General features: G+C 40.6%; 1 protein-coding gene across 1 annotated transcript; it reads right to left on the reverse strand.

Moving 5' to 3' along the window:
• Positions 1–234: 234 nt before the first annotated feature.
• Positions 235–10,058, reverse strand: TRHR (thyrotropin releasing hormone receptor). Its single transcript, XM_062627373.1, has 2 exons — positions 9,021–10,058; positions 235–642 (listed from the first exon to the last, which is right to left on the reverse strand). The coding sequence occupies exons 1-2, from the start codon at positions 9,810–9,812 to the stop codon at positions 235–237; spliced, it is 1,200 nt and encodes a 399-aa protein (XP_062483357.1). The 5' UTR covers positions 9,813–10,058.
• Between the last annotated feature and the right edge of the window lie 3,070 nt (positions 10,059–13,128).

Consider the following 13,128-nt stretch of genomic DNA (forward strand, 5'->3'; position numbering starts at 1 on the left):
CCAGGGTGTGAGGCACAAGAAAACTCCCTGTTGCCTTCCTGTGGGCAGCCAGAGCACACAAGGAGGAGTCGCTGAGCTCAGACACCAATGCCCACCCTCCTGCCAGACATGTGCATGAGACACCATGCCCAAGCACTGCTCTGATACTCCACTGCTGCCCTGTGTTCATCAGGGAGTAAAGCTTAACCTGCATGCTTCTCGTCATCCTGGTTCATAAGAATTCTACACGAAACATTAAAATACATGAGCTGTTACCTCAGATGATAAACACGTGTTGCCAAGGGACAGTTTTGCAGAGGACAGATAGGTATTGGTGACAGTAATATCTTCTAGTTCAGTGCTGAAGTGATCAGACTCTTTGACGACATTATAATTTAGGGCCACATTGTAATTGTCCAGTTTCTTTTCCCGTTTCTGCTGGTAGTTGCAGAGTTTCCTGAAGGCTGCTCTGAATTTCTGGGACATGAGGTTGTAAATTACGGGATTGATGGCACTATTTAAATAGATACAGATTCTGCAAAATAGCAGGAACCAGTTTTCTTGGAAGGGGCTGGAGAGAAAAGAATTGACCACAACCAGTGTGCGGTAGGGCATCCATAGAAATGCAAATAGGATCACAACCACAGCCAACATCTTGGTAACCTGGGGGAACACATAGGAAGACAGAAGAGGGGTGGGTTAGAACTCATCTTGGAAGGAACATGTGCATTCCTACATCTCTAGAGCCAACGTAAAACTATAGACAGGCTCTCCAGCTGGAAATTCCTCATCAATGTTTGATGAAGAAAGGCTTTCTACAGTAACAAGGACAAAAATACCTGGTTCCAAATTCTTCCTAGTTCTAGTTAAATAACTCTTTCCAGGTGACATTCCAATAAACTAATTGTTGTAGACCTTGGACTTTGCAACTTCTCAAGCTGGAAGGAGGTATTAATTCAAATGGAAAAAAAAGGGGTCTAAAGCCATTTGTTTCAATCACATTAGATCTCCTTCTGCAGACTAGTATTGTCTGTAGAGTAACTGAACCTAAAACCTGTTTAGAATATCTGCTTTAACAGCCACCCTAAAAATATTTCCAAAAGCCAAAAATAATGCAAATAAAAATTAGATCTATTTCTATTCCTCAAGTCCTCAATATTTAATTAGATCTTCAATATTTGATATTTACTCTGAAATGTCATTTAAGGTTTACATTGCCAGGAAAAAAAAAAAATCAATAATATTTTATCATTATGAGAACTTTGACCTATTGTGTGAATTTGATTTGAATAAAGAAAAAAAAAAGCCAGCCTTTGGGGGTACCCAGGATAGCTGAAATGTAGTGAACAAGAAATAATAAAAATATAGAGAAAATACCCATCACTGTAAAAGGACTTTTTCTTTTATATATAGTTTAATTCTTAATTCTAATATATATGGTATTTCCTAGTCTCTACATTAAAGGAAATCTGAAAGATATTAATAAACAAGGTAGAAAGTACAGTGAGATGTGACAGTGGGATAGTACAGTGGCACAGCCTCATCAAAGTCATGAGATGACTTGGCTAACTTTGTGTGCATGAACTTAAAATCATTTGCACTGGTTTTGGTGAGCTACAACTGCTTCTTTTGACCGTGATGTGTTTTACTGTTTCCCTTTCTTCTTGACATAAAACTGTTGTTGCCTATTGACAGACTAAAGAACTTTTTACCTTCACTTTAGTCCTTCTTACTGGGTATGTGAAGTTACAATTCAATGAAACAGCAACTCCTGTAACCACAGCATACATTCTGGTTGTATAGGTTATAATTTCATTGCTTGCAGAAAGGATAGATGTTGATAATCATGAGTTTCAATTGCTTGCAAGGAGACAGTCAGCTCCACTAAAATCACTCATAAATACATTCCAGTTAAGCATGATTAAAAGGCGTTGAACAAATCCATATTAATCCATATTTCAAGTGTACTTGGAATACTAGGAAGTGCTTGAAATTGAATGTCTTCCTGCCTGCACACAACCATTTTTCAAGCCCTGTCTTTTGGTTTCTCAGGACATTCTGAAAAACATTTAAATTTTTTTTTTGTCTAAACATATTTCTAATATTTTGCATCTGAACTAGTATTCTGTGTTTCCTTCCTGCTCCAAAACCTTGTCATTCTAGGAAAATGCTTTTACAAGACTTTTTCATCCATGGTACTAACAGTTCACTAGTTGCTTCCTTCTCTTTTGAATACTAATCTTTCTTAGATTGATAGTTAAGAGTAATAGTCATACTTACTGGTTTAGTGTGCTATAGAGTCACTCTGGTGTTTTAAAGCCATGTAATAGTATTGTTCTTATTATTCTTGTTCTTGGTGGTGTTCATTGCAATGCAGAGATATTGCAATTGCCAGTCTGTGATTTTGCAATCCAAAAGAAGTTGTACAATAAGGAAGATTAAATAAATAAAAGGTTATGGTCTGTATATAATATCATTGCAAGTGAAACCAAGTGATATGATTGAGTATTCCATGTAAGCCATACAAAACTTATGTTGCATTGCAAGCTGGAATCTGTGCTTGCTCTACTGTGAGAGACCAGAGGGGTTTCTATGAAGGGCAGGTAATCCTGTACTGCCTCAGTGTCTAAGAGAGGACTTTCTCTAGAGGGTAACCTACCTGTTTTAATCTACTGCGGAGAGGTCTTAGATAATTTGATTGGATAAGCAACTAACTTTGTGAGATATACATAATGTAATCCTCCCTCTCTGCTCAGCCCTGGTGAGGCCTCACCTGGACTTGTGTCCAGTTCTGGGCTCCCCAGTGCAGCAGAGACATGGAGCTTCTGAAGCAACTCCAGTCAAGGGCTACTGGAATGATTAAGGGTCTGAAGCATCTCTCATATGAGGAAAGGTTGAGGGAGCTGGACCTGTTCAGCCTAGAGGAGGCTCAGGGAGGATCTGATCAATGTGCATAATTATCTGAAGGGAGGGTGTTAAGAGGGTAGGCCAGATTCTTCTTGATGGTGCCAGGTGATAGGACAAGAGGCAATGTGCATAAACTAAAACACAAGAAGTTCCACCTGAACATGAGGAAGAACTTCTTTACTGTGAGGGTAACTGAGCACTGGAATAGGATCCCAAAGAGGTTGTGGAGTCTCCTTCACTGGAGATAAAGAGCTGTTTGGACACAATCCTGAGCAATAAATATGCCCTAGGTGACCCTGCTTGAGTGGAGAGGTTGGACTAGATGACTCCCGGTGGTCCCTTCCAACCTCAGTCCTTCTGTGATTCTGTGATTTTTGTGATTCTGTGAATGTTAAATGAGATGGATCCCATCTCAAGTATAAGCAAACAGGTTTGCTGTCTAAGGCTGTATTTATTTTTCACAGTCCTTGATGCCTGAGGAAACTAGGAATTCCTTTGGAGAAAGTATGAAATCTACCTGCAAATATTTAATTCAGGGTTCATATTATGGATGGACAAGAAAAATATTTGGGATATGTTGACTGAACTAGGTGGGATAAAATGGAAATATGGGAGAGTTCAACACAGCCGGAACCAGGATCTGATTTGGCGAACTGGACAGGGGAGTAGCATATGGGAAAGAGAAAAGGAAGCAAAGAGAAAAGGAAGCACATAGCTCAGATTGTGATTCCATGAGCACATTAGCTAGACAATGTTTGGGCTCATAGCTGCTATAAGGGTGGTGCTGTTTATTAAAAAGAAAAGAAAAAGAAGTGTAGAAATTTATTTTTTATATTTATGGTACTTTATGATGTAAAGATACTGAAAGGAAGACTGTGAGTAAAGACTAAAGAATTATTTCAGGCACATGTTAAGTTGAAGCTATAATGTATGTGAATGTAAGTTAAATATGAACTGCTGCTTCATAGAGGCAATGAGTTGATTATATTGAATTTGGTTTGTCTGCAATTTTTGATTATGGATAATCTGGCCAAACCTTTGATACAGGCACTTGTGGTTTTTTTTCAGATCAAATTTATGAACACACATTACCATTTATGTGCCATAAATGCCTGTAACTGCAGTTAATGTTTGCTCAATTGCTATTCATTTTGATTAGGATACAGTCAGTGAATGTGTTTTCAGGAAACAGCAATATGGATGGCTTGCAAGTACCAATAAGAGGCCATTTTGGAATAGCAAAGACACAAATTAGTAGGCTAATGTAATTATATGCATGCCTGAAAAATAAAATATCCAATTGTTGCATTTGCCTTTGCAACTGCAATGGAGAAACTAAAGTGGCAGAAGAACAGCTACCTAGTAGGCTAGCAAGCCAGATGTCTTCTGTCTACCACAGCACCACTGAGTTCTGTATTACCAGTAGGGTTGGGCTGGACTGCATGATCTGCGGAGGTGCCTGCCAGCCCCACTGATTCTGTGAAATCATAACAAAGTGTTGGAGGGAAATTTCATTAATCTAAGGTCCTGAGCAATCTGGGAGGAAGTCCCTGCTTAGCTCATGATCCTTTGGGTCATATTCAGTCTTTCTTGCCACTACGTGTAGTTTTTACCCTAATTCCATGACAACAATTAGAGTTTCCCAGTGCTTCATGAAGTCCAGGATTCCTTACGTGTTCAAATTATATTTTTAGTTGGACTGCTCCGAATTCAGTCTGTATTTTCTGGTGAGTGAGTAAAAATCAATTCACTTCCTTGGGATCTGTGATCATCTGTACAAATGATCGCACAGTTGTTAAATAAATCTTAGCATTGAAGTTCTTTCCTTGTCTCTGAAGCATGTAAATGGGACTTTAAACTCTCTTGCCTTAAGAGAGGCTCTTTGTCATGATGTCATCTTCTAATCTTATTGATCTTTCCTCCTTTGAGCTTTGAAGTTTCAGCTACTGTGACCTGGGTTCAACCGAAGGGTGCTGGAAAACTGTACTTTCTCAACTTCCCTCCTGTTCAACTTGAGGGAATCTATACACCAGAACTATATCATTGTTTTCTCAGTGCTATATATGAACTTCAGTCTAGCAAAGTTATTTTCTATGCAAAGCACAGATGAAAGCCCATCCAACGCAGTCATCACCAGCTCCATCAGAGCTAATAGATGTTTAAGATTTTTCTTTAGTCACAAACTAAACACATACTTGAAAGTTTAACTGCATGTTTCAATACTACAAAAAACTGTAACACTGTTAGATTCCTCAGGGCCTAATTGCATGGAGTCTTGAGCACAGACTGATGCCTCTGAAGATGGAGCATACCAGTATCTTGCTTTATTCTGGCAGAGATCTTCCCTCAGGGCAAAGTCAGGTGTGACCTACTGACTTGTAGTGGCTGATGAAAAGCTCTGCAAAGGAAGTAAATGACTCTTATTGCTTTCCATAAAGAGTGGATTTAGTTTCTGACAAGAGGCAGAATGAACAGGTTTCTGTGCCTTCTGGGACACTAGGAGCCTGATGGAAATGATAAAGTGAATTGGAAATGTACTCCCATGTATAAAGGAGTGCCTGGCTGTCAATAAAACTAGTTTGTTTGGGTTTCCTTAGTAAACCTAAACTTTTAATACATCTATCACACCCTGCTATCCACTACAGCTCTGTAAAACAGAAAATATTGCAAGAGCCACGCTGATGTAGCTCTTCAGAAGTGGATATAAGAATGGAGTTTGGCACATCCTATGGGTATCTATTGGTGCTTCTTTCCTTGGTAGAGATGTAGTTTGCAGTGTAAACAAATATTTTATAATTTCAGTAGTTGTCCAATATCAGCATTAACAGATGTCCAGTGAAGCAAAAATGTGTTGGAAATGGAAATATTTTATGAGAAAATAAAGCTTTCTTTGTGCCTTTCCCTCTCTTTCAACATTTTTAAAAAAAAAGGACTGATTTTTATACCTGGGTTGTTTGGGGTTTTTAGGTTTTGGTGTGTGTTTTTTTTTTTTTTTTTTAATTTGTTTTTGCATTTTTTTTTCTTAGCTTGTCTTCCCTGTTCAGTTTTGTTTTGCAGTGCTTTGAATAAAAACTTCAGGGCCTGAAGAGTACTTTGAAGGCTTTGTCCATTGGTGGCTCTTGATATGGGGGCGTTGATTCTTTAGTAAACAGATTTTGTTCCTCTTAGCTTCCCAAACACTGTAATGAAATAAATATTTCCTGGAACTAGTTCAGTGACATTTAAATCCTGTGGGTGGAAGGGTGCAGGCAGTGAATGGAATAAGTAAGTAGAGGACCGACCACTTTATACCTGGAAGAGTTGATTTCTGTTTATTGGAGATGTGCTATAGCTTCATTCAGAACTCATGCCTAGGCATCTCCCATCAAAAATACGCTAAAATAGGCTTGACTCACCGTTATAAAATATATCCCAAGCCTTCTTTCTAAGTCATAGAATGCTCTAAATTGCCATTCTGTTTTGAAAACAAAAGTCCTCTGAGCACCTGACAACTATTTTTTTTTGCCTTTCAGTGCTGGTGTTATGTCTGTTTACATCAGAGACTGAAAATACCTGTTCTAATGAAGCTGAATGTGGTTCATCTATTCTCCTTCAGCAATAGCCACCTCCCACTCTGTTTATCTCACTGCTGAGCTTCCCACCCCTCCCCCATCTTAAGTAGATGTCCTCCATAGTTGTAAGGAAATGGTTATTTTATTCTATATTTGCTTCCTCCCTGAGCAGAGAGCTTTTTTTACATGGAGAAACCAATTCACATGGTGCCATGTTGGATTAATCCTCTTCAGAAGTGGTTATGAAATTCCCTAAGTTAAACCTTCATGAAAGTTGAAGAAACCTATCTAACTTACAGTTGTGTTCTGGTGTATTATATAAATGTGAGTTCTTAGTAGGTTAAGTATAATAATAATTAACCATAATCACTCAGTGGGACTGTATTGAATTTCAATGTCCGAGCTGGGAAGTTGCATGGGTGGCCTCCCTGAGCAGGTTCCATCCAGTTCCAGCAAACCCACCACAGGATACAGATGAGCCCATTAGCCAAGCTGGTGGTGCCTCTGTGAAAACATATTTATGAAAAGGCAAAAATGCTGCAGAGGCAGGAAGAGAACAAAAGAATGAGAAACAGGAGAGGGAGCACCAAAGTCAGACAGGAGGCGCTCCTTGGCAAAGCTGGCACCACCTGAAGGGATTGCAGCCCATGGAAGACCCACAGAGGTAAAGAGTGAGAAGGAAAGAGTGACAGAGACAAGTCTCTGCAACCTGACCACAACACTCCCTGGCCCTATGATGCCAGTTGCCTCATGGAAGCAATTGAGTATAACTCGTGCCTATAGCAAGGGGCAATAAATTGGCAATAAATTAAGTTTCCCCAAGCTGAGTCTGCATTGCTCATGACAACTACTGATAACTGATCTTCCTCTCCTTATCTTGACCCATGAGCTTTCTTGCTCCTTCCCATTTTCATAGGGTTGAAGAATGAGCATGCAGCTAGGTGGATGTTTGAATGCTAGCCAGAGCAATCCCACCACAGGAACATGCACAGATTTCATTCTGTAGGATGTTCTTGGGTAAATATGAGAACTGCCACAGAACTAGAAAGAGTACACCACATTTTCAGCAACTTTTTCTACAGATCATATGCTGGACATCGTATGCAACTCCATCATTGTAGTGCAAGCACAGTTCAAAGAAGGCAATTGCATCCTCAGTTGTCCACAATTGCAATCTACATTGCAATGTATCACATTGCAATCCTCACATTTAGGTTTCATAATATAACAGTATCCACATTCAGCAATGCTCAATGTGAAAAATCTTTTTTTTCACGTATATGTAATCAAGCATGTATACTAAAGTGATATTGAGAACTTGAAAAGCAGATTATCTTGTTCTTCTACTAATTAATGGACAAAGAAAAACAAGATTAAACACATCTACTCTGGCTAACAGTTTAATTGGAGACACATAATTAAATATAACCTAGCCCACGCGTTTCAGTTATGCATTTCAAAGCATAGTTGTGCTCTGGGAGGGCTCCATGCTCTAGCAGGCAGCTCAGTTAAGTTTTGAGGTGAGTGTCATCTCTGTAACAAGGGAAAATGGTCTCTCTCATTAAACCATAGCAATGCATACATAATAAGGAATATAAAGTTCAACCTGTCACCGAAGGAGGGCACTCAGCTGGTTTGAAAGGGTGCACAGCTCAGCCTTGCTTCCGGAGGGAACTGCACAGTGCAAGGAGGTAGAAGCATCCCGTGTGGCAAATGGACTGCTGAGGGCTGTGAACCAAACCACTCACATCAAGCTGCCTGACCCACTGGAGTCAGCTCCCGAGATCCTGCTGGGAAGCGATGTGCCCTGCATTTCTCAGCACTGCACCTGACAGTGCTACCTGCTGCCTACTGTGTGACTGTGAGGCAGTCTGATTTATTGCAAATAGCCATAAATTAGCCTACTAACTATAGTCTACTTGTATAATTACTCATTACAGCATGCATATTTAACAATATTAAAAGAAGCTAGTCAAACCTATGCCTCAGGTTTGAGGCATCAATACAGAAAGCTATTTTATGAGACACAGAATAACAAAGATATTTCGCATTTAGAAGGCAGTTTTACATACAGACTTGCTTAAGTAGACTTTCACCAGCAGAGTTACACACAGGAAAAGTAACCACTTAACTGTGTTTGCAGAGTGATCCAGTGCCTGAGCTGGGACAAACACCCCAGTCTCCTAAACTCCAGGATTAGTTTTTTGCCTCCAGATCTCAAAAATAACTTGAGTCACTCTGTATATTTGTCAGGATTACTAACAGGCTTAATAAAAAGAAACTATGGTTAAAAATTCTTCATTCTTTATTGATACTTCCTAATTGATATAAGAAATAAAATAGTATTTGTTTTTCAGTTCTTGCAGCAGGTAATAATGAATAGGCAGGAAAAATATGTATTTTATGTATGTATATATGTATCACAGAATTTCATCTTGACTATTTAGCAAAAAGGAAGAATATGTACATATTTATAAATAGATACATATACTCAATACACCCCCTCCCACAGGTTTAGACTGGTGATCTCTGAAACAAGTGGGGTTTAGGTCTCAGAAAGCCATTTCAAACTACTGTTCCTACCTGCCTTCGAGAAGCAACAGTGCTATTGAAATTCCTGTTAGTCATCCTGGAATTCACAGTCTTGCTTTCATGAGCAACATCATTCTTCCATGTCTTAGAGTTCTCTTTTGGGTCCGAAGGGATGGGGTTCAGGAACAGTATTCTAGCAATCAGGCCATAGAGGACAGCAGCCAATACCATTGGCAAAACATAAAATATGCCGAAGTCCATCATGTAGATAGGAGAGTAATAGCTCCTAGACACTTTATAGCCACAGGACACAACAGTAATGTCTTTGTAGACTACTGTATTAAGGTCTAGCAAGAAAAACCAGAGCATACAATATACAGAGGTGAAAGCCCAGACAAAAATAATGATCTTTTTGGCTCTTGAAAAAGTACATAGGAACTGAGCTTTGATTGGGTGGCAGATGGCTATGTATCTCTCAATGGTGAAGGCAGTGATGGAAAAAGAAGAAGCATTGATCCCTAGGTACTGGAGGTAAGTGATGCAGAGACACCCCACATATCCATACACCCAAGATTTATACAGGCTTTCTGTGATATTGGGCAGTCCTGCAGCCACAAGCACCATGAGATCTGCCACAGCCAGACTCACCAGGTAGCAGTTAGTGGGAGTTCTCATGTGTTTGGTTCTGAGGACCACCAGAACCACCATGATGTTGCCCACGATGCCCAGTCCGCAGATAAGGAGGACCAAGAGGATGGTAACCACTTGGTATTCAGCTGTAACGATCTCCTGGCTTGATGGCAGCCCAGTTTGGTTCTGCTCATCTCCTGTGCCATTCTCCATCTTCACCAGTCCGCTGCTGCTTCTGCCCAGCACTCGGTCTCAGCACATGTTCTCCATGGTCCCCTGTGAAAGGGTGAGTAGAGCAGAGCGTGGGTGAGCCATAGCCCCAGAGCACATTCTCCATGTAGTCACAGCCCCATTCATTCACTGTTCTCCACTCCCCCGAAAGCACCTGGGCTTTCAGTCTTTGCAAATCCAATTGCCAGAAAAGTTAAGCCCTTTGAGACTCCAGCTCATTTGCACAGGTTGAAAAAGCTGTTTTATCATAGCTGGCTTGAGGAGTTCAGGAAAACACAGGGATGGGAGCTTTCCCCCCTGCAGAGGAGGAGGTGGCCGCAGCAGGGGAAGCAGAGCGTTCCTGCATTGCCAGCTGGCTAAAGTGCTGTACAGGACTGAGCTGATCCAGCCCAGGCAGACTCCAGCATCACTGTTTTCCAGGAGGAGTCAGAACATGCCGAGGGTGGAGACAGCAGCGGGAGGTGAAAGGAGGGTGATTTGTAAAGCCCCACAGGTTTTCTAGTTCACACTGATTTCCTTCGCTGTCTCATACAGCTATCTCGTGTATTGATCACATTGATTCACCCACGGACAAAGGGGAGATTGACTGGCAGCAAAAATACATCATTTTCTAAAATTCCAACTTTCCCTGTGCCCCTGTCCTTGTGAAAGTGATGGCAATTTACACTTGCCTCCTGCTTTTCAGGGAGCCATAAGAGTCCCTTCAAACCTTACAGAAAGAAACATAGCCCAGCCTTTGAAAACAGCAGGAAAAATTGTGTTTCTTTATAGACCATTCTCTTCAAAACCTTTATTGCTATTGCTGTCATCACTCCTGAGCCCTTTCAGCTCCTTTCTGAACTGTAGCACAGCAACAATAAAACTATCAGAGTACAAATTGCTGCTCAGTGAAATCAATCACACACATACACATCCACACAAGCACGCACACAGAGCATTACTAGTCCACCACCATTTCCTCAGTGAAGACTCTCCTCCATTTGAATAAATTCCTCCTTGTTCAGTCAGGTTGTGTAAAATCACAGACAGATCAGAGACTGGTATAAATAACTGCTTTGAGATGCGTGGATGAAAGCACTACAGTTGTGGTTGCAGTATTCAGTAGCCTGGCTGCAGCTGGAGGTGGATGCAGAGGTTTCCTGTATCACTCTGGCAGCCTCAATGCCTCAGTGAGAGAAACAACAGCAAGACCTTCTGCAGCACTCTTTGAAAGAGCCCTTGTCAACTCTGACCACAGTCTTTCAACCCACTGATTCTCCTTATACTATTGTGTTAAAAAGTTGAAGGTGAAATCTGCCTTAAAAATCCCCCTTTTGATCCAATTAAGGAAATGGCTTTGCTCTTTGCTCAGGAAGGGTTCAAAAAAAAAGAAAATGTTGCACAGCTGGGGAAAGGCAACTTGGATTTCAAAACAGATTTTAGTGTTGAGAGAGAAGGATTGGCATAGGCACATGGTGTAATGTTTGCAAAACTAGTAGGAGTTTAAATAGGCTGAAACTACAGGTGGTGACAAAAAGAGAATACCACCTGAATCAGAGCTGGATATTGGACTCAAACAAGTTTTTCAAGTTGAAACAAGAAGTTTGAAGCAACTTGGTTCAGTTTTCCAGTCATTTTTTATATTTGTTTGTTCATACTTCAATTGTGATCAGATGTTTTTCATCTATAGAACCCAAAGTACATAATGAAGTAAAGCAAATATCATTATTGCTATATAACAGATGAAGAAAAAATGGTGAAATGAATCAGCTTTGTTGCCAGTGGTCTAGCGGTGGCCTGTGAGAAAATTCAGGTTACTGGTGACTTGACTGTTGACTATCAACAGAATTGTTTCACAGGTGTCATTGAGATTCTGCTCTGTACAATCTGCAGCTCCCATTATTCTAGGCACAGCTGAGAGATGAAGGTCAGCACTAGTCTAATGCCTGGGTGTCATAAAAAGGATTTCTTCCAGTCCCCTTACAGTCTACAACATTTTGCCCTTCAAACTGGGTAGATTCCCCCTTAGTAATCTGTGCTTTTAAAGCTATGTGGCTATAGTGGATATAGCCCCAAATACTCAACCCCATAGCATAAATAGGAGTCAACTATCACAGATTTGGTGTCGGTAATCAGGGACCCAGCAAGGATCCAGCCCAGCAGGATGCTGAAACAGAGTTCAGGAAACTGAGTTAGTTGAGAGTCTCGATAATGCTCTTCATCCTCCAGCTGAATTGGAAGTTTTTAGCACCTCCGCAGACTGATTTCTCTTTCAGGGCTGACTGATGCTTTTCTGCCACACTGACCCACCATGAAGTCTTGTTTCTTGTGTTTCCGTTTATTCTGCTAGCTTATGTAGGTGATGTGGATAGTCTGAATTAGAGCTGAGGAACTAGTGCATCTAAGAGTATGTAAATGCTTGTAGTGCTGGAAGAAATGGCTGAGGACATGGGATGCAGAGAAGCTGGAGATTATTTAAAAGCCCACATGACTTTGAAGAGAATATGGGAAGTCTGGAAGATGTATAAGAAATGTATTATCTGATGTTTGCCTCATTCCTCTGCATCTGCTACTGGTCTGTATCAGAGATGGGACAGACCATCTTGTCTCAGCCAGTGTTAACTTTTCATGGCTTTTTGCCAAATGCTGCATTCTAGTAAAGAAAAAAGTATAGAGTTGTCACTGTATGGCTATAGGGAAGTATACGTACATGAGGCATTCAGAAGATTTTGACAGCATTGATTAATATCTTCTGTGGAGCACTTCCCTTGTCTGTCCATACAGTAATTCCCCAACCTATAATGTTTATGTAAAATCTGTGGTAATTGCAGAAGGGTTTTCAAGACTGTAAATGTATGTTCTCTGTAATTAAAGCATCTGGTGTCATGGATTTGTCTCAAGCATCACATGATGCACATTGCCTGGTACACTCAAATTATCCTTTTAACATGATCATCAGTCAGTGATCAGATACTGAATTCAGGAATCGGTAAAAGACCTACTTTTTCTCCCAGTTAGTGCTGTGTTAATGCAACCATCAAAATATACTAGCTGGTTTCACAACAGCTCAGCGTTAATGCATGCAAGCCCAGCAGCTGCGCCAGAGAAATTTTGACAGCAGATGGACCAGAGATCAGTGTGAAACTTTTACTGCATATCTGTTACTCCAGTTTACACACATACCTGTTGGTCCAGGCATCAATTGACATTACATGTACAAATGAGGACAGATGCAGTTAGCAAGTCAACAGCAGCAGGCAGAAAAACAAGATCCTGAAATGTGCTGGCTTTTGCTAATACATTTCTGTTGGTACAACCC

The sequence above is a fragment of the Pezoporus occidentalis genome, unplaced genomic scaffold (genome assembly GCF_034315485.1).
Source record: "Pezoporus occidentalis ecotype Australia unplaced genomic scaffold, CSIRO_AGI_Poc_V1 ctg3, whole genome shotgun sequence".
Lineage (NCBI taxonomy): Eukaryota > Metazoa > Chordata > Aves > Psittaciformes > Psittacidae > Pezoporus > Pezoporus occidentalis.